The sequence below is a fragment of the Bos indicus x Bos taurus genome, chromosome 9, assembly GCF_003369695.1.
Source record: "Bos indicus x Bos taurus breed Angus x Brahman F1 hybrid chromosome 9, Bos_hybrid_MaternalHap_v2.0, whole genome shotgun sequence".
NCBI lineage: Eukaryota > Metazoa > Chordata > Mammalia > Artiodactyla > Bovidae > Bos > Bos indicus x Bos taurus.
Window position 1 is genome coordinate 88,911,264 of NC_040084.1, and position 23,534 is coordinate 88,934,797.

The following is a 23,534-nucleotide window of genomic DNA, read 5'->3' on the forward strand; positions in this document are numbered from 1 at the left end:
CCAAAGAATAGCAAGAAGAGATAAGAAAGCCTTCTTCAGCAATCAATGCAAAGAAATAGAGGAAAACAACAGAATGGGAAAGACTAGAGATCTCTTCAAGAAAATCAGAGATACCAAGGGAACATTTCATGCAAAGATGGGCTTGATAAAGGACAGAAATGGTATGGACCTAACAGAAACAGAAGATATTAAGAAAAGATGGCAAGAGTACACAGAAGAACTGTACAAAAAAGATCTTCACGACCCAGATAATCAGGATGGTGTGATCACTGACCTAGAGCCAGACATCCTGGAATGTGAACTCAAGTGGGCCTTAGAAAGCATCACTATGAACAAAGCGAGTGGAGTTGATAGAATTCCAGTTGAGCTATTCCAAATCCTGAAAGATGATGCTATGAAAGTGCTGCACTCAATATGACAGCAAATTTGGAAAACTCAGCAGTGGCCACAGGACTGGAAAAGGTCAGTTTTCATTCCAATCCCAAAGAAAGGCAATGCCAAAGAATGCTCAAACTACCACACAGTTGCACTCATCTCACACACTAGTAAAGTAATGCTCAAAATTCTCCAAGCCAGGCTTCAGCAATATGTGAACCGTGAACTTCCTGATGTTCAAGCTGGTTTTAGAAAAGGCAGAGGAGCCAGAGATCAAATTGCCAACATCTGCTGGATCATGGAAAAAGCAAGAGAGTTCCAGAAAAACATCTATTTCTGCTTTATTGACTATGCCAAAGCCTTTGACTATGTGATCACAATAAACTGGAAAATTCTGAAAGAGATGGGAATACCAGACCACCTGACCTGCCTCTTGAGAAACCTGTATGCAAGTCAGGAAGCAAGAGTTAGAACTGGACATGGAACAACAGACTGGTTCCAGATAGGAAAAGGAGTCCGTCAAGGCTGTATATTGTCACCCTGCTTATTTACTTATATGTAGAGTACATCATGAGAAATGCTGGACTAGAAGAAACACAAGCTGGAATCAAGATTGCAGGGAGAAATATCAATAACCTCAGATATGCAGATGACACCACCCTTATGGCAGAAAGTGAAGAGGAACTCAAAAGCCTCTTGATGAAAGTGAAGAGGAGAGTGAAAAAGTTGGCTTAAAGCTCAACATTCAGAAAACGAAGATCATGGCATCTGGTCCCATCACTTCATGGGAAATAGATGGGGAAACAGTGTCAGACTTTATTTTTCTGGGCTCCAAAATCACTGCAGATGGTGACTGCAGCCATGAAATTAAAAGATGCTTACTCCTTGGAAGGAAAGTTATGACCAACCTAGATAGCATATTGAAAAGCAGAGACATTACTTTGCCAATAAAGGTTCGTCTAGTCAAGGCTGTGGTTTTTCCTGTGGTCATGTATGGATGTGAGAGTTGGACTGTGAAGAAGGCTGAGCACCGAAGAATTGATGCTTTTGAACTGTGGTGTTGGAGAAGACTCTTGAGAGTCCCTTGGACTGCAAGGAGATCCAACCAGTCCATTCTGAAGGAGATCAGCCCGGGGATTTCTTTGGAAGGAATGATGCTAAAGCTGAAACTCCAGTACTTTGGCCACCTCATGCGAAGAGTTGACTCATTGGAAAAGACTCTGATGCTGGGAGGGATTGGGGCAAGAGGAGAAGGGGACGACAGAGGATGAGATGGCTGGATGGCATCACTGACTCGATGGACGTGAGTCTCAGTGAACTCCGGGAGTTGGTGATGGACAGGGAGGCCTGGCGTGCTGCAATTCATGGGGTCTCAAAGAGTCGGACACGACTGAGTGACTGATCTGATCTGATCTGATCTGAAGGTATCTGTAGGGTGAGAGTTGGCAGATTATTTATTTCTGTTCCCCTTGAGTTACCTAGTGATGTTTTCATCTATTGGTTCTTGCCTGGATTAATTTATATCAGGGGTGGCAAAGTGGTAATATTCAAATTTCATCATTCCTTCTACTTATTAGTCAACATTCTTCCTAAAGAAAAGCTTTTTATTTTCTTTCTTATTATTTTCAAATCTATGGACACATGGAATTTTATTTACTTACTATTAATAATCAATTATTCTCCTTTTGGCTTTCCAAATCCTCCATATTTGGCCAGAAGGAGTCCCTGCAAGATTGTCTCTGTGACCTTATAACTTGACTCCTTTAGTCTTTCAATGCTTCTGTGCTTTTAAACAGAAGATATCTTAGGCTCACTTACAATTTTCAGACCACAGAACTAAAATCAGCCTGTTCTCTATGGAATTTTGGCTCCTTTTACTGGGGAAGAGTGCTTAGCAACCAAGATTCAGGCTTTAGGTATGCTCATTGCTATTGGGATGTCATTGCTTTTAGTGGATAAAGCTAGAAATGCTTTTTTAGAAATGAATTAATGCTGATACTTTTGGGAACTTTTTATTTGATATTGGAGTATAGCTGATTAACAATACTGTGATAGTTTCAGATGAACAGTGAAGGGATTCAGCCATACATATACATGTGTCTGTTCTCCTTCAAAGCCCCTCGCATCCAGGCTGCCACATCACATTGAGGATAGTGCTGTGTAATTCTCACATTTTTAATTAAAAGTAATATTTTAGAGTTTTCTTAATATCCTTTTACTTTATATGAGTTATCTTTTGGATCCTAATAATAATATTTACTCATTTGCTTTGTCTTATAAATATATATATATATGTCTTATAAATAAATATAAATAAGATTATTTAAAAATGACACTTTCAGTATTTTACCTATAAGTAAACTTTCTTAGTGAAATTTATGACTCTCAGAGTTTTTACTTTAGTACTGTCAGCAATCATGAGTATAATAGTCACAATTTACCAATCACTTGGAAATTTGGAAAACTCAGCAGTGGCCGGCCACAGGACTGGAAAAGGTCAGTTTTCATTCCAATCCCAAAGAAGGGCAATGCCAAAGAATGTTCAAACTACTGCACAATTGTACTCATTTCACATGCTAGCAAAGTAAGGCTCAAAATTCTCCAAGCTAGGCTTCAACAGTACATGAAGTGAGAACTTCCAGATGTTCAAGCTGGATTTAGAAAAGGCAGAGGAGCCAGAGATCAAATTGCCAGCATCCGTTGGATCATTGAAAAAGCAAGAGAATTCCAGAAAAACATCTACTTCTGCCTCATTGACTACGGTAAAACCCTTGACTGTGTAGATCACAACAAACTGGAAAATTCTGCAAGGGATGGGAATGCCAGACCACCTTACCTGCCTCCTGAGAAATCTGTATTCAGGTCAAGAAGCAACAGTTAGAACTGGACATGGAACAACGGGCTGGTTCAAAATTGGAAAAGGAGTACGTCAAGGCTATATATTGTCACCTTGCTTATTTGACTTCTATGCAGAGTACATCATGAGAAACACTTGGCTGGATGAAGCACAAGCTGGAATCAAGTTTGCTGGGAGAAATATCAGTAACCTCAGATATGCAGATGACACCACCCTTATGGCAGAAAGTGAAGAAGAACTGAAGAGCCTGTTGATGAAGGTGAAAGAGGAGAGTGAAAAAGCTGGCTTAAAACTCAATATTAAAAATACTAAGATCATGGCATCCAGTCCCATCACTTCATGGCAAGTAGATGGGGAAACAATGGAAACACTGAGAAACTTTACTTTTCTGGGCCCCAAAATCACTGCAGATGGTGAAATTAAAAGACATGAAATTAAAAGACTTTTACTCCTTGGAAGAAAAGCTATGACAAATATAGACAGCATATTAAAAAGCAGAGACATTACTTTGCTGACAAAGGTTCATCTAGTCAGAGGTATGGTTTTTCCAGTAGTACATGTATGGATGTGAGTGTTGAACCATAAAGGAGGCTGAGCACTGAAGAACTGATGCTTTTGAACTGTGTTGTTGGAGAAGACTCTTGAGAGTCCCTTGGACTGCCAGGAGATAAAACCAGTCAATCCTAAAGGAAATCAACCCTGAATATTCATTGGAAGGACTGATGCTGAAGTTGAAGCTCCAGCACTTTGACCACCTGATGTGAAGAGCTGACTCATTAGAAAAGACCCAGATACTGGGAACAATTGAAGACAGGAGAAGGGGATGACAGAGGACAGGATGGTTGGATGGTCTTACCAACTCAGTGAACACGATGAATTTGAGCAAACTCTGGGAGATGGTGTTGGACAGGGAAGCCTGGCGTGCTGCAGTCCATGGAGTCGCATAGAGTCGGACACGACTGAGTGACTGAACAACAACAACGCCAGTCACTTGCCATTAGCATAGTCATTTTGCTAGGTGCTCAGAGAGGTTATGTACTGTGCTCAGTATGCACAGCTATTAAGTGGCAAATGATTTGAACCCTGGTCATGATGTTGTCTTACTTTTAACAGTAATCCCCTTTATATATAGATTCACGGCTGCTTCCTACATACAAGTCTGGTGCCAAAAATTATTTGTCAGGGGAACAGTAAAGATGAATAGCTGTGCAAATTTCCTCAGTGAATGAATGACGTTAATTTGATTATAGATAGTAATTACTAACTTTTCAAGCCTAGAAAATTATGAAGAATTGAGTTTGTCTATAAAATGCATTTTTGGAGATGAGCAATAGGAAATGACAATATGTTGTAAGAGCACATTAAGAAGTATAGAATTTATTCCTCTTCTTATGTAAGTGTCTTTACCCTTGTAAATGACCGGTGATGCAATGTTGTTCAGACTTGTGAAACACATTCACTTTGGGATCAAGTTCCTGCCAAAATAATAAAAGTTATAAAAAATATGGGCAATAAAAAGCTTGAGGTCTTTAATAAAGTGCTCATTCATGGGATTATGACTCCAGAGATTTACTACTGAAAAACACTGTCAAGTGGTTTTACTGACACATTAATGGTCTCAGAGAGAACCTTCATAATGCTTTCTAAAGCTCTGTTTTTGGGGTAGGAAACTTACTTTACTAGTAAAGTCCTGAATGACTGCAGAGAAAGAAGTTTCTGAAGGGCTGGGTTGCTGTTTCTACCAAACTCAGCTTTTCTTATTTTATTAATAATTTTTTGTTACTTTATGAAAATTTCCCAAGTAAAAACCCAGGTAGTTTGTTATGTGTATGGAAGATATCTTATTTGAAAATCTTTAACAGTTAAAGATTGCAGTACATTTAAAAAAGTATTGAAGTTTGGCACCTTTTTGTTGTCTTGAAGTAATCTAAAGCTGAGAAAAGGAGTCATTTTATCTATATTAGCCATGTACATTTGCTATAGACTAGATGTTTCAATCAATGAATCAGGAATTAAACTTACATAATGGATTTAAAACTGCTTATTTTCCTTCACACTGTTCACATTTTCTTTAACTCCAGTGGCCAGAATTGAAGCTAGGAAAGCATATTGGTTTTGGAGTCAGCAAGCTTGGTTTGGAAGGATGTTCCTTCTGCTCTCTTGGTGTGTTGTCCCGCAGCAGAGTGTTTGTAAGAAGGAAGAGGGTAAGACAGACACACCGAGCCGAGTGGCTAAGAGGCCAGGCTCTTGGGTTTTTTTCTAGGCTCCAGAATTGTTTGACTGTGTGATCTAAGGCATATGACTTTACCTCTTTGAACTTCAATTTCTTTGTATGTGAAACTGGAAAATAATTTAAAGGTCTATCTCTTACAATTATTGTTAGGATTGAATGATGTAATATACATAAGGTACTCAAGACAAGCCCAGCATATAATTGATGCTCAGTGTTTTAATTTTCTTTTCCTCATTAAATATTAGGAATAATAATAATAATAATAAATAACCGTATGTTTATTTTAATCAATACTTTTATCTAGGGATTAAAATAAACATATGGTTATTTTAAGAGTACAGACATATGGAAAGGGTTCCTGTAAGTGAGAAATTATTAGACAGGTAAATTACTAAAGAAATTAAAGATCTCTTTACAGTCCTAGAATCACAGTGTTGGAAGTGACCTTAAGACCTTTTAGAATCTAGCTTATCTAACTCTCTATGTGAAATAAGAATCATCTTTAAGGTGTCCCTCTATAGTTAGCATCCAGCCTTCCCTTGAGCTCCTTAAGAGTCAGGGAACTCATTTCTATACAAGGGGGTCCACCTTCTCTGTGAAGTTCTAACTGTTTGACACTTCTTCATTGTAGCAAGTCAGGATCAGAATCCCTGTAATTCATGTTGTCATCCTGGCTCTATCTTTTTTCTCTCAGTTTTATTGAGATATAATTGATATATGGCACTGTATACGTTTAAGATGTATAGCATAATGGTATGACTTACATCATGAAACAATTATACAGTAACTTTAGTGAACATTCATCATCCTATTAAAGAAATAGAAGAATTCTATTTCTTTAATAAACAAAATTAAATAGAAAAAGGCTTTTTCCTTGTGATGAGAACTCTCAGGATTTTCTCCTAGCAACTGTTATGTGTTACATACAGCAGTGTCATTTGTGCTTATCATGTTGTCCATTGCATTCCTAATACCTGGTTATGTTTTAAGTGGAAGTTTGTACCTTTTGAATGCCTTCCTCCAATTTCCCCTTCCCCTGTGTCCCACCCCTGGTAACCACAAATCTGATCTCCTTTTCTACGACTTCATTTGTTTGTTTTTGAGATATATTTGTCCTACAACACTATGTTAGTTCCCGTTATGCAACCTAGTGATTTGGTATTCCTATACATTTCAAAATAATCATCAGGATAAGTCTAGTTACTATCACGATGAAAAGATATATTACCTGTGCTTAGTCGCTCAGTCATGCCTGCTTCTTGCAACCCCATAGACTGTAGCCTGCTAGGCTTCTCTGTCCATGGGACTCCCCAGGCAAGAATACTGGAGTGGGTTTCCATTTCCTTCTCTAATATATTACTTAATTATTGACTGTATTCCCCACACTGTATATTTCGTACCTATGATTCATTTATTTTGCAACTGGAAGTCTCTACCTCTTAATCTCCCTTACCTACTTTTTTCCTTCCCTCATCCACTTACCCTTGGCAACCACCTGCTTGTTCTTTGTATCTCTGACTCTGTTTCATTATGGTTGTTCATTTGTTCTGTTTTTCAGATTGCACATATAAGTGAAATCATAAACTATTTGTCTTTCTCTGTCTGACTTATTTCACTCAGAATAATACCCCATAGGTCCAACCATGTTGTTGCAAATGGCAAAATTTCATTTTTTTATACCTGAGTTGTATGTATATGCGTGTATATATGTATATCTCTTTGTTTATATATCTTTTTCTTTTATCTATTCATCTATATGTAGGCTCTCAGGTTGCTTCCATATTATAAAAAATGCTGCAAAGAATATAGGGGTGCACATATCTTTTATAATTAGTATTTTAATTTTCTTTGGATAAATATCCAGGAGTAGAATTGCTAGGCCATATGGTTGTTCAATTTAAAAATTTTAAGGCATCTCTATACTGCTTTCCACAGCAGCTGCACCAGTTTACATTCCACCAACCTTGACCAAGGGTTTCCTTTACTTCACGTCCTCACCATTTGTTGCTCTTTGTTGTTCATTGATAACAACTGTGCTGACAGGTGTGAGATAATATCTCTTTGTGATTTTGATTTTCATTTTTCTGATGATTAATGATGTTGAGCATATTTTCGTGTGTCTGTTGGTCATCTGTCTGTCCCTTGGGAAGAATATCTATTCAAATTCTCTGTCCATTTTTCAATCTGAGTTTTTTTTTTCCCTGATGTTGAGTCATATCAGTTCTTTGGGTATTTTGGATATTAACCTGCCATAAGATTTATTGTTTGCAAATATCTTCCGTTCACTAGGCTGCATTTTCATTTTGTTGATAGTTTGCTGTGCAACAGCTTTTTAGTTTCATGTAATCCCATTTATTTATTTATATTAAAAACATGTTTTTACGTTGTTGGTTTCTGCCATACAACAACACAAACCAGCCGTAGTTACATATACATTCTCTCCCTCCCTAGCCTCCCTTCCCTCCTGCCATCCCATCCCTCTAGGTCATACGGAGCATCAGACTGGGCTCCCTGCTCTGCATAGCAACTTCTCACCAGCTGTCCATCTTACACTTGATAGTATACATGTGTCAATGCTACTTTCTCCATTCCTTCCACTCTTGCCCTCTCCCACTGTGTCCACAGGTCCATTCTCTCCATCCTTGGAGCTCCATTTCTTCTCTGCAAGTAGGTTCATCAATATCATTTTTCTTAGAAGGTCTGAACAGATATTTCTCCAAAAAAGACATACAGATGGCCAAAAAACACATGAAAAGATGCTCAGCATCACTAATTATTAGAGAAATGCAAATCAAAACTACAATGAGGTATCACCTCACACCAGTTAGAGTGGCTGTCATCAAAAAACAAAAAAATCTACAAACAGTAAATAATAAGGAGGATGTGGAGAAAAGGGAACCCTCCTACACTGTTGGTGGGAATGTAAACTGATACAGCCATTATGGAGAACAGTATGGAGATTCCATTTATTTATTTTTGAGTTTGTTTCCTTTGCCTAAGGAGACAGGTTCAAAAAATATTACTAAGACTAATGTCAAAGAGCATACTGCCTATATTTTCTTCTAGAAGTTTTGTGGTTTCAGATCTTCAGAAACGACATGAAGACATGTGGTTTCATGTCTTCAGATTAAAGACATTTAAGTCTTTAATCCATTTTGAATTTATTCTTGTTCGGGGTTTGAGGAAGTACTCCAGTTTGATTCTTTTGCACGTAGATGTGCACTTTACCCAGCAACATTTATTACAAGAGGCTGTGTTTTCCCCACATTATATTCTTTCCTCCCTTTGTTGTAGATTAATTTCCCATATAAACGTGAGTTTATTTCTGGGGTCTCTATTTTATTCTATTGATCCATGTATCTGTTTTGTGCCAGTACCATACGTTTTTGATTACTGTCACTTTGCAGTAATACTTTGAAATCAGGGAGCATGATACCTCCAGCTTTGTTCTTTTTTCTCAGGATTGTTGTGACTGTCTGAGGTCTTCTGTATTCCCCTACAAATTTTAGAATCATTTGTTCTAGCTCTGTGAAAAATACCTTTGGTACTTTGATAGAAATTGCATTGAATTTGTAGATTGCCTTGGGTGGTATGGTTGTTTTAATTATTTCAATCCATGAGCATGGTATATTTTTCTATCTGTTTCTATTACCTTTGGTTTCTTCACCAGTGTGTTATAGTCTTCTGAATACAGGTCTTTTACCTCCTTAGATTTATGTCTAGGTATTTATTCTTTCTGAGCCAATTGTAAACGAGATAGTTTTCTTGATTTCTCTTCCTGATAGTTGTTAGTGTGTAGAAATGTAACAGATTTTTCATATTAATTTTCTATCCTGCAACTTTCCTGAACTCATTAATGAGTCCCAGTAGTTTTTTGGTGACATCTTTAGAATTTTCTATGTATTAGTATTATGTCATCTGCAAACATGATAGTTTTACCTGTTTATTTCCACTTTAGATTTTTTTTATATCTTTTTCTTGTCTGATTGCTGTGGCTAAGATCTCCAGTACTACATTGAGAAAAAGTAACTAGAGTGAGCACCTTTATCTGTTCCTAAACTTAGAAGAAATGCTTTCACATTTTCACCATTGAATAGGATGTTAGCTGACATATATGGCCTTCTTTACATTGAGGTATGTTTCATCTATGCCCACTTTCTGGAGAGTTTTTATCTTAAGTGGGTGTTGAATTCTGTCAAAATCTTTTTTGCATGTATTGAGATAATTATATGATATTTATTTTTCAACTTATTAATGTACTGTATCACATTAAATCATTCTTGCATCCATGGGATAAATCCCAATTGATCATAATGTATGATCTTCTTAATGTATTGTTAAAATTGATTTTGCTAGTATTTTGTTGAGGTTTTTTTACATGTATGTTTATCAGTAATACTGGCTTGTGATTTTCTTTTTAGTGATGTTTTTGTCTGGTTTTGGTATCAGGATAATGCTGGCCTTGAAAACAAGTTTGGATGTGTTCCTTCCTTTGCAATATTTTTTTTTTTGAAAGAATTTGAGAAGGATAGATGTTAACTCTTCTCTAAATGTTTGGTAGAATTCACCTATGAAGCCATCTGATCCTTAATTTTTGTTTATGAGAAGTTTTAAAATTACTGATTCAATTTTATTACTGGTGTTTAGTCTGTTCATATTTTCTATTTCTTCCTTACCCAGTCTGGGAAGATTGTGTGTTTCTAGGAATTTGAGCTGGCCAAGTGATGCAAGGTGTCCCAGAGCTGGTGTTGGCTCCTTCATGTGGGGGGCCGGGTCCTGCTATGGCAGACTCCTGGGTTACAGTGGTCCTGGGTCTGGTGCCTGTCTGCTGGTGAGTGGGGCTGGTTCCTGCAGCCAAGTAAGGTCCCAGGGGTCCCAGGGCTAGTGAGGTGCACTGGGGGTGGGGGGTGGTCCTGGGCACTCTGATGGGTGGGTTAGGGAATCACAGGGTCGTAAGGCAGCTAGCCTACTGGTGGTGCTATATCCCTGTGCAGCTAGCTACTTGGCCTGAGACGTCCCAGTCCTGATGCCAATGGGATGGTGGATGGGTCTGCAACCTGGTGCTAATAAGCTAGAGGGAAGATTCTAAAATGGTGAGGCATTAAAATGTAAATGAACACTAAAATAATATCTGCTCATATTATAAAAAATTTAAAATGTTCATAAGACCCCAAAATAAAATTAAGAATCATCTCTCCTTCCACTTCTAGCCACAGTTGACACTCTCATTTTAACTTCTAATATTACCATTAAGACTTTAAAGCAATACTATACCTGACAACCTGAAATAGTACTTTTTTGGATGTTCTGCTATGAAATAAGATGAATGTAATGCCTCCTACTTTTTTCTCCCCTTATTCATTTCACAGTTTTTATTATATCATTATATTTACCTTGTCAAGTTATATAATACTTACATTCTGTTCTGTAACTATAAGTCTTCAGTGCTTTGTCTTTAGGTTCATTCAACACGTTTACAATAAATTGAAACAGAGTTAAAAATAACATGGTTATGTAAATATTTTTATTATGGATCTAATCCTAGCATGTGAGGCAGAACCCAATCCATTTTGACAATGTCCCCCTTTACATTTCAGCTGGGAACTGTCCATGGTCCTCCAGGCACAGTCTGACCAGTTCAGGGCAGAGTGTTTTGCAGTACCGAAGTGAAGCCCAGGAACACACTGGCCTCATGGACAGTTTAATTCATTGTTAACTTGAGTTTGTCAATAATGAGAATTTCAAATTTAAACTGAATTCTTGTTATTTTCCAAGGTTGATGATGCCACTGGGACAGCTCAGATTTAGGAAAGGCCTTCCTCATTTTGAAGTAAAATGTTACCCTATAGCTTCTTCTCTAACAGATCATGGAACTACAGGACCAAAGGATATTGTGCATATTACATTTTTTAGGTATTTATGCCAAAATTATACCTATTCACACTATCACCAGCAATGCATGAGAGGCATGTTTGGGGGAATTTCTGAGTTTGTTTGTTAGTATTAACTGCAGTAGGTAGAAATAACCAACTAATTTTTAGTTTTATGAAAATTGTCTAGGGTTGGATGAATTAAGCTCAAGCCAGAGGTTCTCTACCCTGATGATAATCAGTCATTTTAGTTCTGAGAGGCAGTTTGATCTCAGACATATCCAAAGCCATAGGATGGTTAGAAATATCATAATAGGAATTAATATATTTTAAAAACACAAACCTTTGAATCATTTCATTATTTCATGCATTTAATTGGGAAGTTAAAATAAATGCCTTGATCATATGATTTATAAATGTTTTTGCTACAAGTAGTCATGAAAGGATCATTATACATTGGTTGCATTACTAGATCTGAAGCTAAAGATTTGTTACATATACACTAACATACGTAAAATAGATAGCCAATGGGAATGTGCTGTATGACTCAGGGGACTCAAACTAGGGGTCTGTGACAACCTAGAGGGGTAGGTTGGGGTAGGAGATGGGCGGGAGACTCTAAAAGGAGGGGACATATGTACACCTATGGCTGATTCATGTTGATGTATGGCAGAAACCAATACAATATTGTAAAGCAATTATCCTTCAACCAAAAGTAAATAAATTAGGAAAAAATTTTTGTTTAAGTGATTCCCATCACTATTTCCATAGCGCTTGTCCTCATTTGCCCATGCAGTTCCCTCTTGGAAGTCTGTCCTGATTTTGCTCCGAGGGGGCTAGTTGTTTCTTGTTCTGTGAGTCAGTGCGGTCTGACAGCATTCCCGGATGCCGGCCGGTGACACCAATGTCACATTACTTCAGTGCATCCTTGAGGTAGCCATGCAACCAGACCCACTCCAGCTGCTGTCTCCTGCTTAAAGCTCTATCAGTAATTGCATTTGCTGTCCGAGGCCATCTGTTTCCAGCCATTCAGCCCTGTGCCCCCTGAATTCTGAAGCACTTAATCAGAGCGCTGGAGGAGTAGGTCCCTGAGGCCTGGTCGCTGGCTCCCACATTCCTGCATTTCATATGAGAAACAGTATATAGTTAACTGGGCTGAAATGTGTCCAGAAAAAAAAAAAATCTGAGCTGCTGCCATGTGCCACTATATTCTATGACCATGAAGGAATTTTCTGATTTTTTTAAAAAATTTTATTTTATTTTTAAACTTTACATAATTGTATTAGTTTTGCCAAATTAGACATAAGCATTAGTGTTCCAGATTTGTTAAAGAGAACTGTTTTGGCCATGGTCTCTAAGGCAGTGAGACAACAGTCTGATATCAGAGTGGAAAAAATTTCTCATAGCTGAAATATTTTAATTGTGTTTATTGGTCTCTTGGTGTAAGCTGCCAATTGATTAGTTTATTCCAAACTGACAGTACGTCTATAGTACTCAAGTGTCGGATATATTTTCTGTGTATTTGTAGGAACTTTTGTAAATTCTTGGTTAAAAGTATCTCTCCATTGGTCATGGAAAGGCTCCTCTTTTGCATTAGACTTTCTTTCGATGTAAAAGTTGATATATAATTTTCTACTGGGTTTTAGGACTCTGAGGGGATTAGGATTAACTTTCATCCACTGTGTCATCAAATTTAGGACCTCAGTTTTCTTTCTTTTTTAAAAAAAAAATTTATTTGGCTGCACCAAGGCTGAGTTGCAGCATGCGGGATCTTTAGTTGTGGTCTGCGGAATCTGGTTCACTCACCAGGGATTGCACCCTGGCCCCCTGCACTGGGAGTTCGGAGTCTTAGCCATTGGGCCACTGGGCAAGGCCCCAGGACTCAGTTTTCTAACCACACATCAGATTGCAATTTCTAAGTTAATACAGGATGATAAATTCCAATTTATTGTCACCAGTGCTGATGCTAGATTAGAATGTTAGTCTAACTGAACAGATATTGTATTACTATCTAAAAATAAATCTGTGAAGTATTAAAGTATTGTAAATTCTTAAAGTATTGTATTTGTGATAAAGTGTCCTTGACTCTTCATACTATTTAATTCACGGTGGTAATGGGGCTTCTCTGCAAAAAGAACTGGGTTGGAAAGGGAGTGGAGAAATGGAACAGTCACCAGGAGCCAGAACAGCAAAGCATTTCATGAACTAATTTCCATAATCTTTTTTGATGTGAATTAATTTAATTTGGAACTTGATGTCAACAAACTTTTTTTTTTTTAATGAATTTTAAAGATATCCTTTTGATGTCTCTTTGGACCATTCTAGATATAGGAAATAGAAGTAGGTACACTGGTAACTTTCTTGGTGCCCTTTATTTTTACAAACCTAAGCATACATATTCTTTAAAGTTATTCTTCTCAGTATGGTTCTCTCTCTCCATTTTTAATCCTCCCACCCCAAAATTGACTACTCCTTCCTATTTCCTTTCTTCAGGGCCTACCAGTATCAGTATTGTCTTTATCAGACAGGGAGATACACTGCTGCTGCTAAGTCGCTTCAGTCGTGTCTGACTCTGTGCGACCCCATAGACAGCAGCCCACCAGGCTCCCCCGTCCCTGGGATTCTCCAGGCAAGAACACTGGAGTGGGTTGCCATTTCCTTCTCCAATGCATGAAAGTGAAAAGTGAAAGTGAAGTCGCTTAGTCATGTCTGACTCCTAATGACCCCATGGACTGTAGCCCACCAGGCTCCTCCATCCATGGGATTTTCCTGGCAAGAGTACTGGAGTGGGTTGCCATTGCCTTCTCCGAGGGAGATACACAGTCAATGAATATTGGAAAAAAGATCTTACTCTCTTTTATACAATGATGTTTTATGATAATTCTACTCTGTTATTTATCTTCATTCAAATAATTTTTAGTGGCTAATTAGGACTCTGAGAGTTGACTGTTTCCTCAACATCAATTTCCATCTATACCAAGCTTGAGAACACATAGCCCTGTAAACATATTCTACCTATGGATCGAATCTACTAGTGTGTTAGCCAGTGATGTATTTTCATTAAATCTCTCCAGAGGTCCCTATAGAAAAGTCCTATATGTCAGTTTCCTTTTTTTCATCCCTAGGCCTTATTTTTTTCCACTTACTTTTAAACAAATGTATTTATTGTTAATTGAAGGATAATTGCTGTACAATATCATGTTGGTTTCTGCCATATATCAACATGAATCACCACAGGTATACATATGCCCCTTCCCTCTTGAGCCTTCCTCCCACCTTCTACCCTATCCCGCCTTTCTGGGTTGTCACAGAGCCCCGGTTTGAGCTCCCTGAGTCATACAGCACCTTCCCACTGGCTCTCTATTTCACAATAGTGTGTATGTTTCCATGCTACTCTCAGTTTGTCCCACATTTTCCTTCCCCAAACTGTCCACACTTTGGTTCTCTAGCCCTGATTTTATATCCCTTCTCTTTTTCAGACACTTAAATTCACCTAACATAGCTTTAATGTCTTTATGAAGAGAGGATAGGGCACCTAGAATGAAGAATGGAATGAGCATTTAACCCTAACTCCTTGAAGTCATCAGTAAGCACGATAAATGAGAAGCAAATGCAGCCTCCCCTCGTTGGCTACTAATGCTATTGTCTTCACTTTCCATAATTATTTTAGGACTTGCTCGGTGCCATGGAGGCCAAAGAAGCTCTTGAAAGGGAAGTTAAGGTCTTCCAAGAAAGGCTGCTTGCTGGTCAGCGGGTCTGGGATGCCTCAAAGCAGGAGCTGAGCCTCTTGAAGAGGAGCTCTTTGGAGCTGGAGAAGAGTCTGAAGGCCAGTCTGGAGGCAACTGCAGCCTCCCAGACCGAGCTCTCCTCATTTAGGGAGAAGATAGCAGCCCTCCTGAGGGGCAGCTCGGGCACACTTAGGCCCTCGGAGGATGCCATTCTGGAGAGGATTCGAGAAATGGGCAGCCAGGAAGAGAGCGGGAAACAGGTGAGTGGGGGTTGGGGGCTTACAAGCTTCTTAAGGACAGTCAGCTCCTTCAGTTAGCATATTCAGTGAGTGAGTTGTCTGAATTAGTCAAAGTGTTTCTTCCCAAAGCATCAGTCACTCAGTCGTGTCCAACTCTTTACAACACTGTGGACCCTAGCCCGCCAGGCTCCTTGGTCTGTGGAATTCTCCAGGCAAGAATACTGGAGTGGATTGCCATTCCCTTCTCCGGAGGACCTTCCTAGCCCAGGGATCAAACCTGGGTCTCCTGCATTGCAGGCAGATTCTTTATCATCTGAGCCACCAGGGAAGCCCAAGTTAGTTAAAAGTAGCATTTAAATGTGGTTGTACTACTTTCAGGGATTCCCAGGTGGCTCAGTGGTAAAGAATCCTACTTTCAATTATATATTATATTTTTGAAGTCACATCTCGCTGTGAATGATGCGGGTTCTGCACGCAGAGCTACCCATGCTGAATCTTGTCTCTACTGCATGCTCACTTGCTCCAGATGTGAGGTTCTTGCGAGGACAGCCCTCTGAGATTTTTTTTTCCCCTGGCCTACCGTAGAGGGACAGTCCAGGGTCCACACCCCTATCTGAAACCCTTGAGGCCTGCTGTGGGCTTTTTTCTTTTCTTATTTTAATTGGAGTGTAATTGCTTTACAGTGTTGTGTTAGTTTCTGCTATATGACTGCGTGCATCAGCCATATGTATAGATATATCCCCTCCCTCTTGGACCTCCCTCCCACCTCACCCCCATCCCAGCCCTCTGTCATCAGAGAACACTGAGCTGAGTTCCCTGTGCTATACAGCAGCTTTCCACTAGCTATCTATTTTACACATGATAGTGTGTATACTGGGAAAGATTGAGGGTAGGAGGAGAAGGGGACATCAGAGGATGAGATGGCTGGATGGCATTACCGACTCAGCGGCTATGAGTTTGAGCAGGCTCCGGGAGATAGTGAAGGACAGGGAAGCCTGGCGTGCTGCAGTCCATGGGGTCACAGAGTCAGACATGACTTAGGGACTGAACAACAACAAAGTATATGTCAGTGTACTCTCTTAGTTCATCCCACCCTCCCCTTCTCACCCTGCGTCCATCTGTCTGTTTTCTACATTTGTGTCACTGTTCCTGTGCTGCAGACAGATTCATCTGTACCATTTTTCTGCTGCAGTTTTTGAATTCAGAATTTTTCAGCATTTAGAAAGGTCACATAGTCCCCAGGAAGGTAGTGGAGAAAGGACCTTGACACGCTGCTCCTCAGTGGGTTCTGGTTAGCATTCTGTAATCAACCACGTTCATCTTCTTCGGCGAAAGCTACAAGCAGCTCGGCTTCGTGGGATCCACCAGGACTGTGAAGAGCCGCGGCCACTTCAGGTCAGGGTTTGTTGCCAGATCCCGTCAGGTCAAGCTTTGCCAGCCAATGAGTTTTGGAAAAAAAAAACAAAAACCGTCAGCTTTCAGATCCTTTGGGATTTTGGAATTGCAGATAAGAGTTGCTAGGCCTGTAACTGGATCTGCCTCTTAAGGTTATTGTTTGTTGTAAACCTTAAATTAAAAAAAAATTTATTATGAAGTCTTTAACACACTGTCTGGCCAATAGCAATGATAAGTATTAACTATTGGTGCCCTGGTCCTGCCTCCTGTCTCACCTCCTCTCTCCTTCTCTTCTTTTCCTGATATACCTGAAACAGTCTCTTAGGGGACCTGTTTAACAAGTGGATTTAAAAGTGGTTTACATCACACATATGACTGAAGCTTGCTTAATTTTGTTATCTTATTTCTATTATTAACAGTTCTCCTTTCCCATAAAGCTTTGCTTAGCCATGTCAAGTTCAGCCCAGATTCTATTTAAATTGTCATTAAATCCAGATTTTAAAGTCCTACTTAATGAGGGTTTTAACTAAATAACATCCAAATTCTATGATATTCATTAATATAATCCTTTAATTCCATTAGGAACTGTTTCTTCTCCTGAGTTCATTCTTTGCTCAAAAGGAGAAAATGAACTTTTTTATCTTTTAACGTTCCTCAAAAACTCAGAGTGAACACTAACACACAGCTCAGGGTTACCTTTGTAAATTTCCTTTAACGCTAAGACAATTTAAATTCCCTTTGAAAACTCTGCAAAATTCACTTGTGCTCCAGCAGCAGCTCCAGTGACTCCTTTGTCCAAGTGTAGCATTCTCTTTGTGGATAGAAAATGTTCATCCCATAACATGTGTGGGGCTTCCCTGGTAACTCAGACAGTAAAGAATCCGCCTGCAATGCAGGAGACCCGGGTGCAGTCCCTGGGTCGGGAAGATCCCCTTGAGAAGAAAATGGCAACCCACTCCAGTATTCTTGCCTGGAGAATCCCATGGACAGAGGAGCCTGGTGGGCTAGAGCCCATGAGGTCACAAAGAGTCGGTCACGATTGAGTGGCTAATTCGAAGGTAACATACGTGGGTCTCTGATGGTCACTCAGTCTATCTTGTGATTCAGTACACATATAGGTCCTGGGTTGGAGGAGAAACCCAGGACTGAGTTTACAGGACTCAGAAAAGGACTGAGAAAAGCTTCATTAAGTGAGTTACCTTGAATAGTAATAGACGTACTTCAATAGCCAATGGATCTTTGCCATTACATTTTATTGCTTCCCTCTTCTATTTTTCCAAATGTTTTCCTCAAACTATTTTAATTCCAGCATGTGAAACATGGCATAAAGTTGTCAGCATGATGTATATGTTTATTTTCTAAAGCAAAATGATGTAAATTGGTTAAGCTGGCTATGCCCTCCCCCTCTCCTCGTAAAAATGAGAATGAGTCAGAGCCTTTTTAGTGCCTTTGTCTGCCATTCCTAGCCTGTAATTTTTTTTCAATAGCTGCCCTCACTCTTTAAAAGCCCGAAATCAAGCCTGTAGCTAGCATCTTGTGTGACTCATTGTCAAGTAAAATCAGGAGAAAACGGATTTTATATATTGTCTTAGAACTGTTTGTGAAGAATGGGAGCTTTACAGATTGATGAATCTGCTGCAGAGGGTGCATCCCCTGCCAGCTGTCGGGGGTAAACACACAGTCCCCAGCTGAGTAACACCCATGTGCCCTGGGCCTGGCAAATCCTCCCCTTCACCGTGACTCCGACTCACTGAACGTTGCTTTTCTTGTTTACCTCTTTGCTATTCATTTTCACTCTCCTGGATTTGCAATTCTAGGTAGAACTCAGGACACCACCCACACGTTTTTCAGTAAGTGCTTTCTACTTGTTCCATGCTCTTCTGATTATAGCAAAACCTAATTTTCTTTTTAAGTACTTTACTATACTTTAGAGCAGGATTTCTCAGCTGTTGACATGTGGGGCTGGAATATCCTTTGTTGTAAAAGCGGTTCTGTGCCTTGTTGGATGTTTAGCAACCTCTCCAGCTTCTACCCACTAGATACTGATAGTACCGCCTCTTCTCCCTGATTGGTGACAACCAGTGGTGTCTCTGTGCGTGCGTGCTCAGTCGCTTCAGTTGTATCCGACTCTGCAATCCTATGGACTGTAGCTCACCAGGTTCCTCTGTCCATGGGATTCTCCAGACGAGAATATTGGAGTGGGTTGCCATGCCCTCCTCCAGGGGATCTTCCCAGCTCAGGGGTCAAACCTGAGTCTCTCATGTCTCCTTCATTATCAGGTGGCTTCTTTACCACTAGAGCCACCTGGGAAGCCCTAGTGATTTCTGTAGTGTTAATGACTCAACTGTGTCTGACTCTTTTCGACCCTATGGACTGTAGCCCACTAGGCTCTCCGTCCATGGGATTCTCCAGGCAAGAACACTGGAGTGGGTTGCCATTCCCTTCTCCAGGGGATCTTCCTGACCCAGGGATCAAACCTAGATCTCCTGCTTTGCAGGCAGATTCTTTATCGTCTGAGCCACCGGGGAAGCCCCGTGGTGTCTCTAGACATTGCCAAATGACCCTGAGAAGTGAAACTGCCCCTAATTGAAAACCTCTCTCTTAGAGGAATGTTCTACTGTGGAGTTCCCAGGAATTCTAAATGAGTATTTCAGTTATGTAGCCTTGAAATTTCGGCTTACTTGTAACAGGTGTTTTTGAAATAATGATTTCTTGCACAATGACAGGAAACTATGATATTTTCAGATTTCAGAGTATTGAGGCGAGCATTTGTTTATTTGTTTTGAACTTCTAGATATTTCCTAGCTGGATAATTATCTGGCTGAGAATTGACCATGAGTGAGTCCCACGTTGCCTCCTTAATTGCAAACAAATTAGTACAGGCTCACAAACATTTTTCTAGGCATTTCTTCTGTTCTGCTTTAGAGCACACAAGGCTATATTTCCTCCAGTGGAGTTTTTTTAGTCCAGTGTGAGAGCTCTGGGGACTCAATGTGATACCATAAACAACCTGAGATATTTCTACAACTCCCCTACTCCCCCTTTCTGATCTCTTAACTCTGCTCTGTTCTTAATCCTCCAATATTCTAAACCAAACATTTACCCAGAAGCTTCAGATACGCTTGCACTGACATTTCATCATCCAGTATTATGTTACATAGTCACTCCTGGCTCCAAGGGCATCTGGGCAAGTCCAAGGATAGAGGTTTCAGCTCTCCCAGCCTCTGAAGTGTATTAATTTCCTAGAATGGCCGTGACGAAGTACCACTACCTAAGGTGGCTTAGACAACAAAAATTTGTTGTCTTGCAATGGAGGCTTGAAGTCCAAAGTCAAAGTGTTTGTAGGATTGGTGTCTTCTGAGTGCCTAGAGGGAAAATCTGTTTCAAACCTATCACCTAGCTTCTGATAGCCTCAGACATTCTTTGGTTTATGGATCACATTCTGGGTCTTCATATAATTTTCCCTCCACTTGTGTGTGTCTCTTTGTCCAAAATTCCCCTTTTAATAAGGACACCAGTCATATTGGATTAGGACCCATCCTCATTACCTCATTTTAACTTATCTCTGTAAAGATTCTAATAAGGTCATATTCTGAAGCACCAGGGGACTTCATCACAACTCTTTTGAGGGGACCCAATTCAAACCATAACAGAAGTTGACATACACATTGGTGGTGGTGTAGGGTCAGCCCAGTCAATAGTGTTGGCCATACATATGACAAGAAGGAAGGATAATTTGATTGGTTCCTGGTAGCTCATTTTATATATTTCTTAAGTGAAAATCTAGCTTGAATAATCAGAGAAGAGTTGTTTCTGTCCAGAAGGCACTGGTCCTTAAGTGACCCAAGTGGCTTTTTCTTCAGCTTAGAGCTCTTGTGCTTCCATTGGATTTAATCTTAGAGCAGAAGTGCCTCTCGGGTGAAATCAACAACTCCTTGTCCTTGGAAAGTAAATTAGTTCCTTAGGGCATTATTATTTCACTTCCAGAATCCAAGCTGCTTGGTTTTGGAGTATTATAGTTTATTTCAGTGCCTTTTTTTTGTTTTTAAAAATTGCGATGTTGTTTTTCAGTTGCTCAGTTGTGTCTGACTCTTTGCGACCCCATGGACTGCAGCACTCCAGGCTTTCCTGTCCTTCATCATCTCCCAGAGCTTGCTCAAACTCATGTCCATTGATATATATTCTTTAGTACAAGCCACCCTCCTTCCCTGCCCATTCCAGGCATCTCTAGTGGTTTGTTTTTTACAGAAATAGAAATTAAGGGTTTAATCAGAACAACATCAGTAGGCAACACTTTTTAAAACATTTATATGCTGTGCTGGGTCTTAGTTGCTGCATGAGGCATCTTCAGTTGCAGCATGTGGGATCTAGCTCCCTGACCAGGGATGGAACCTGGGTCCCCTGCATTGGGAGCTCAGAGTCTTAGCTTCTGGATGACCAGGGAAGTCCCACATCTCTAGTGTTGAAATTCCTAGCACATTTTGTCCCACAGAGTATCAGGGATATGTTAACAGATTATACTAAGAAAAAGGAGAGGGAAAAAAAAAAGGAAAAAAGTCTTACTGATTCTTTAGATTTGTCGGTGTGAAAAGCACAACACAATTTTGCAGTTTTGATGGGAAACATTCACCTGGTCACTGGCGTTTGATGTTCCCAAGAACTGAGTCAGATTGGAATATTAACTAATTTGAATTAAAATATGTAAATTTAACTTTAAAAAGACCTGGTGGTGTCATATGCATGGAGATCTAGGTAAGCATACGAAGCAAAGTTCTATGGTGCATAGAATATTGGGAAGTTCACAGTTATTTGCTGCCCTCTGGACACCAGAATCTTTGCAGGATGGCTGGGGAGATTCTGCCCAGGTCAGCCACACTGGTGTTTGTAAAAGTCATACTCTGCTGAATTATAGTTTCCGTGGATCACTCTCAGGATCACACAGGATAAAGATGAAAGAGGGACCCTCTCACCTCCAATTCAACACATTTGTTCCTTATTTTTTCTTTCCCAGAAAGATTTCTAGTTGAAAAACAGCTTCTATGATCTGAAAACAGTTTGAGAAATATGTGCATGCGTGCTCAGTCACTTCAGTCATGTCTGACACTTTGTGACCCTATGAACTGTAGCCCACCAGGCTCCTCTGTCTGTGGGATTTTCCAGGCAAGAATGCTGGAGTGGGTTGCCATGCTCTCCTTCAGGGGATCTTCCCAACTCAGGGATCGAACCTGCGTCTCCTGTACTGCAGGTGGATTCTTTATCCACTGAGCCACCTGGGAAGCCCTTAAGAAACATGATAGAGGACAATTCCTGAAAAACTCCTCAGACTCCTTATGACAAAAGACTAGGATTGGATGAACCCACATACTGGAGGAGTAATACTGATGATAAAAGTGGGTGCAATGTGTTGAACTTCAATTGGGTATGAGATTCTGTGCTAATCAAATGATCATTAATTTAGCTCATCTGCTCATAAGAACAAAGTATGAGTTTCAGTGCGGTTAATTTCTTGCTTCAGTTAACACACTGGTCAGGGGAAGGGTGAGGGCTTGAAATCAGGACTGTGTGACTCTGAAGTCCCTGTGCCACAGTCTGGTCTACATCAGGTGTCTGCCTCTTCCTTCAGGATCATTATCACTCCCTGAGTCAGTTACTGCACTCACTCGTTGTCTTTACTGATTTCTGTGGAAGACTTGGCTCTCCTCTGGTAAGGTGTGCAGCATGCTGACTGTGGCTGAGCGATCACAAGTTTCCCATCTTTCCAACTGAGATTTTCTGCATTTGTTTTCTTTTTGGCTTCATTCTCTTTGCCATGTCAACTATGGGATAGAAGCATCAAAGAACCTTCAGGTAGAAAGACTTACTTTCTACTTAGAGTCCAATATGAAACCACATTTTCAGTGGCACAGAAACATGTGCCATCTCTCGTACAACATACTATCATTAGAGTTTTGTAGGTTACTTTGTGTATTGTACTTGATGCATTTTTTGCATTAAGATCAGATCTGCTATTAGTAAGTACTAAGGGCATATTCATTGGAAGGACTGATGCTGAAGCTACAATATTTTGGCCACCTGATATGAAGAGCCAACTCATTGGAAAATATCCTGATGCTGGGAAAGATTGAAGGCAAAAGGTGAAGGGGGCAGCAGAGAATGAGATGGTTATATGGCATCACCTGTTCAATGGCATGAGTTGAAGCAAACTCTGGGAGATAGCAGAGGACAGAAGAGTCTGGTGTGCTCTAGCCCATGGTGTCGCAAAGAGTCGGACATGACTTAGTGCCTCAACAACAACAAAGGGTAGAAAATATGAAAGAGGGGTTCTGAGAGCCTCATAGTATATAATGAAAGTAGAAATTTCCTTCAGAAATGTCATTCTTTGGATATGGCACTAAGCAGCTTGCCATCAAATATCTGATTTCAAGCACATTCAGGAGTATAGAATTAATTGAATTATAGACATGGGAACTTGAAAGTCTTAGAAGCACAAAATTAGAGATCAAGTAGTTGAACCTTCCTGACTGTAGCACTTCAGTCCCCCCCATAACATTATTAACAAATGGTTGGCCAAATCCTAGCCACCTCCAGGGACTGGCACTTCACTACTGGAGATAAGAAGACGCTTAAAGCATGAGGCAAAACAAACCTCAAAACTGCACATGTGATGTCTCAACTATAGTTTAGCAATACATGCAAATACATTATTTTAAAAGAGTAATCGTTGTTGCCTCTGGTAAGATCATGGGAATTAGGTTTTGCTTAGTTACATGTTTGTTTTTGTCCGTACTGCATTTTTTACAATGAGTATGTATTACTTTGAAATTATGGGGAAGGAGG

At 39.9% G+C, this 23,534-nt stretch overlaps 1 protein-coding gene across 5 annotated transcripts in view; it reads left to right on the forward strand.

Annotated features, from left to right (window-relative positions):
- The window catches only part of CCDC170 (coiled-coil domain containing 170), a 97,314-nt gene that overhangs the window by 45,762 nt on the left and 28,018 nt on the right, over positions 1–23,534 (forward strand). For 4 of the 5 annotated variants that reach the window (XM_027551860.1, XM_027551861.1, XM_027551864.1 and 1 more), the window contains one exon: positions 15,006–15,323. The exons of the other annotated variant lie outside the window; for it this stretch is intronic. In XM_027551860.1, the coding sequence (XP_027407661.1) occupies positions 15,006–15,323 (318 nt within the window). The remainder of the gene's footprint in view (positions 1–15,005; positions 15,324–23,534) is intronic. 5 annotated transcript variants of the gene reach the window in all.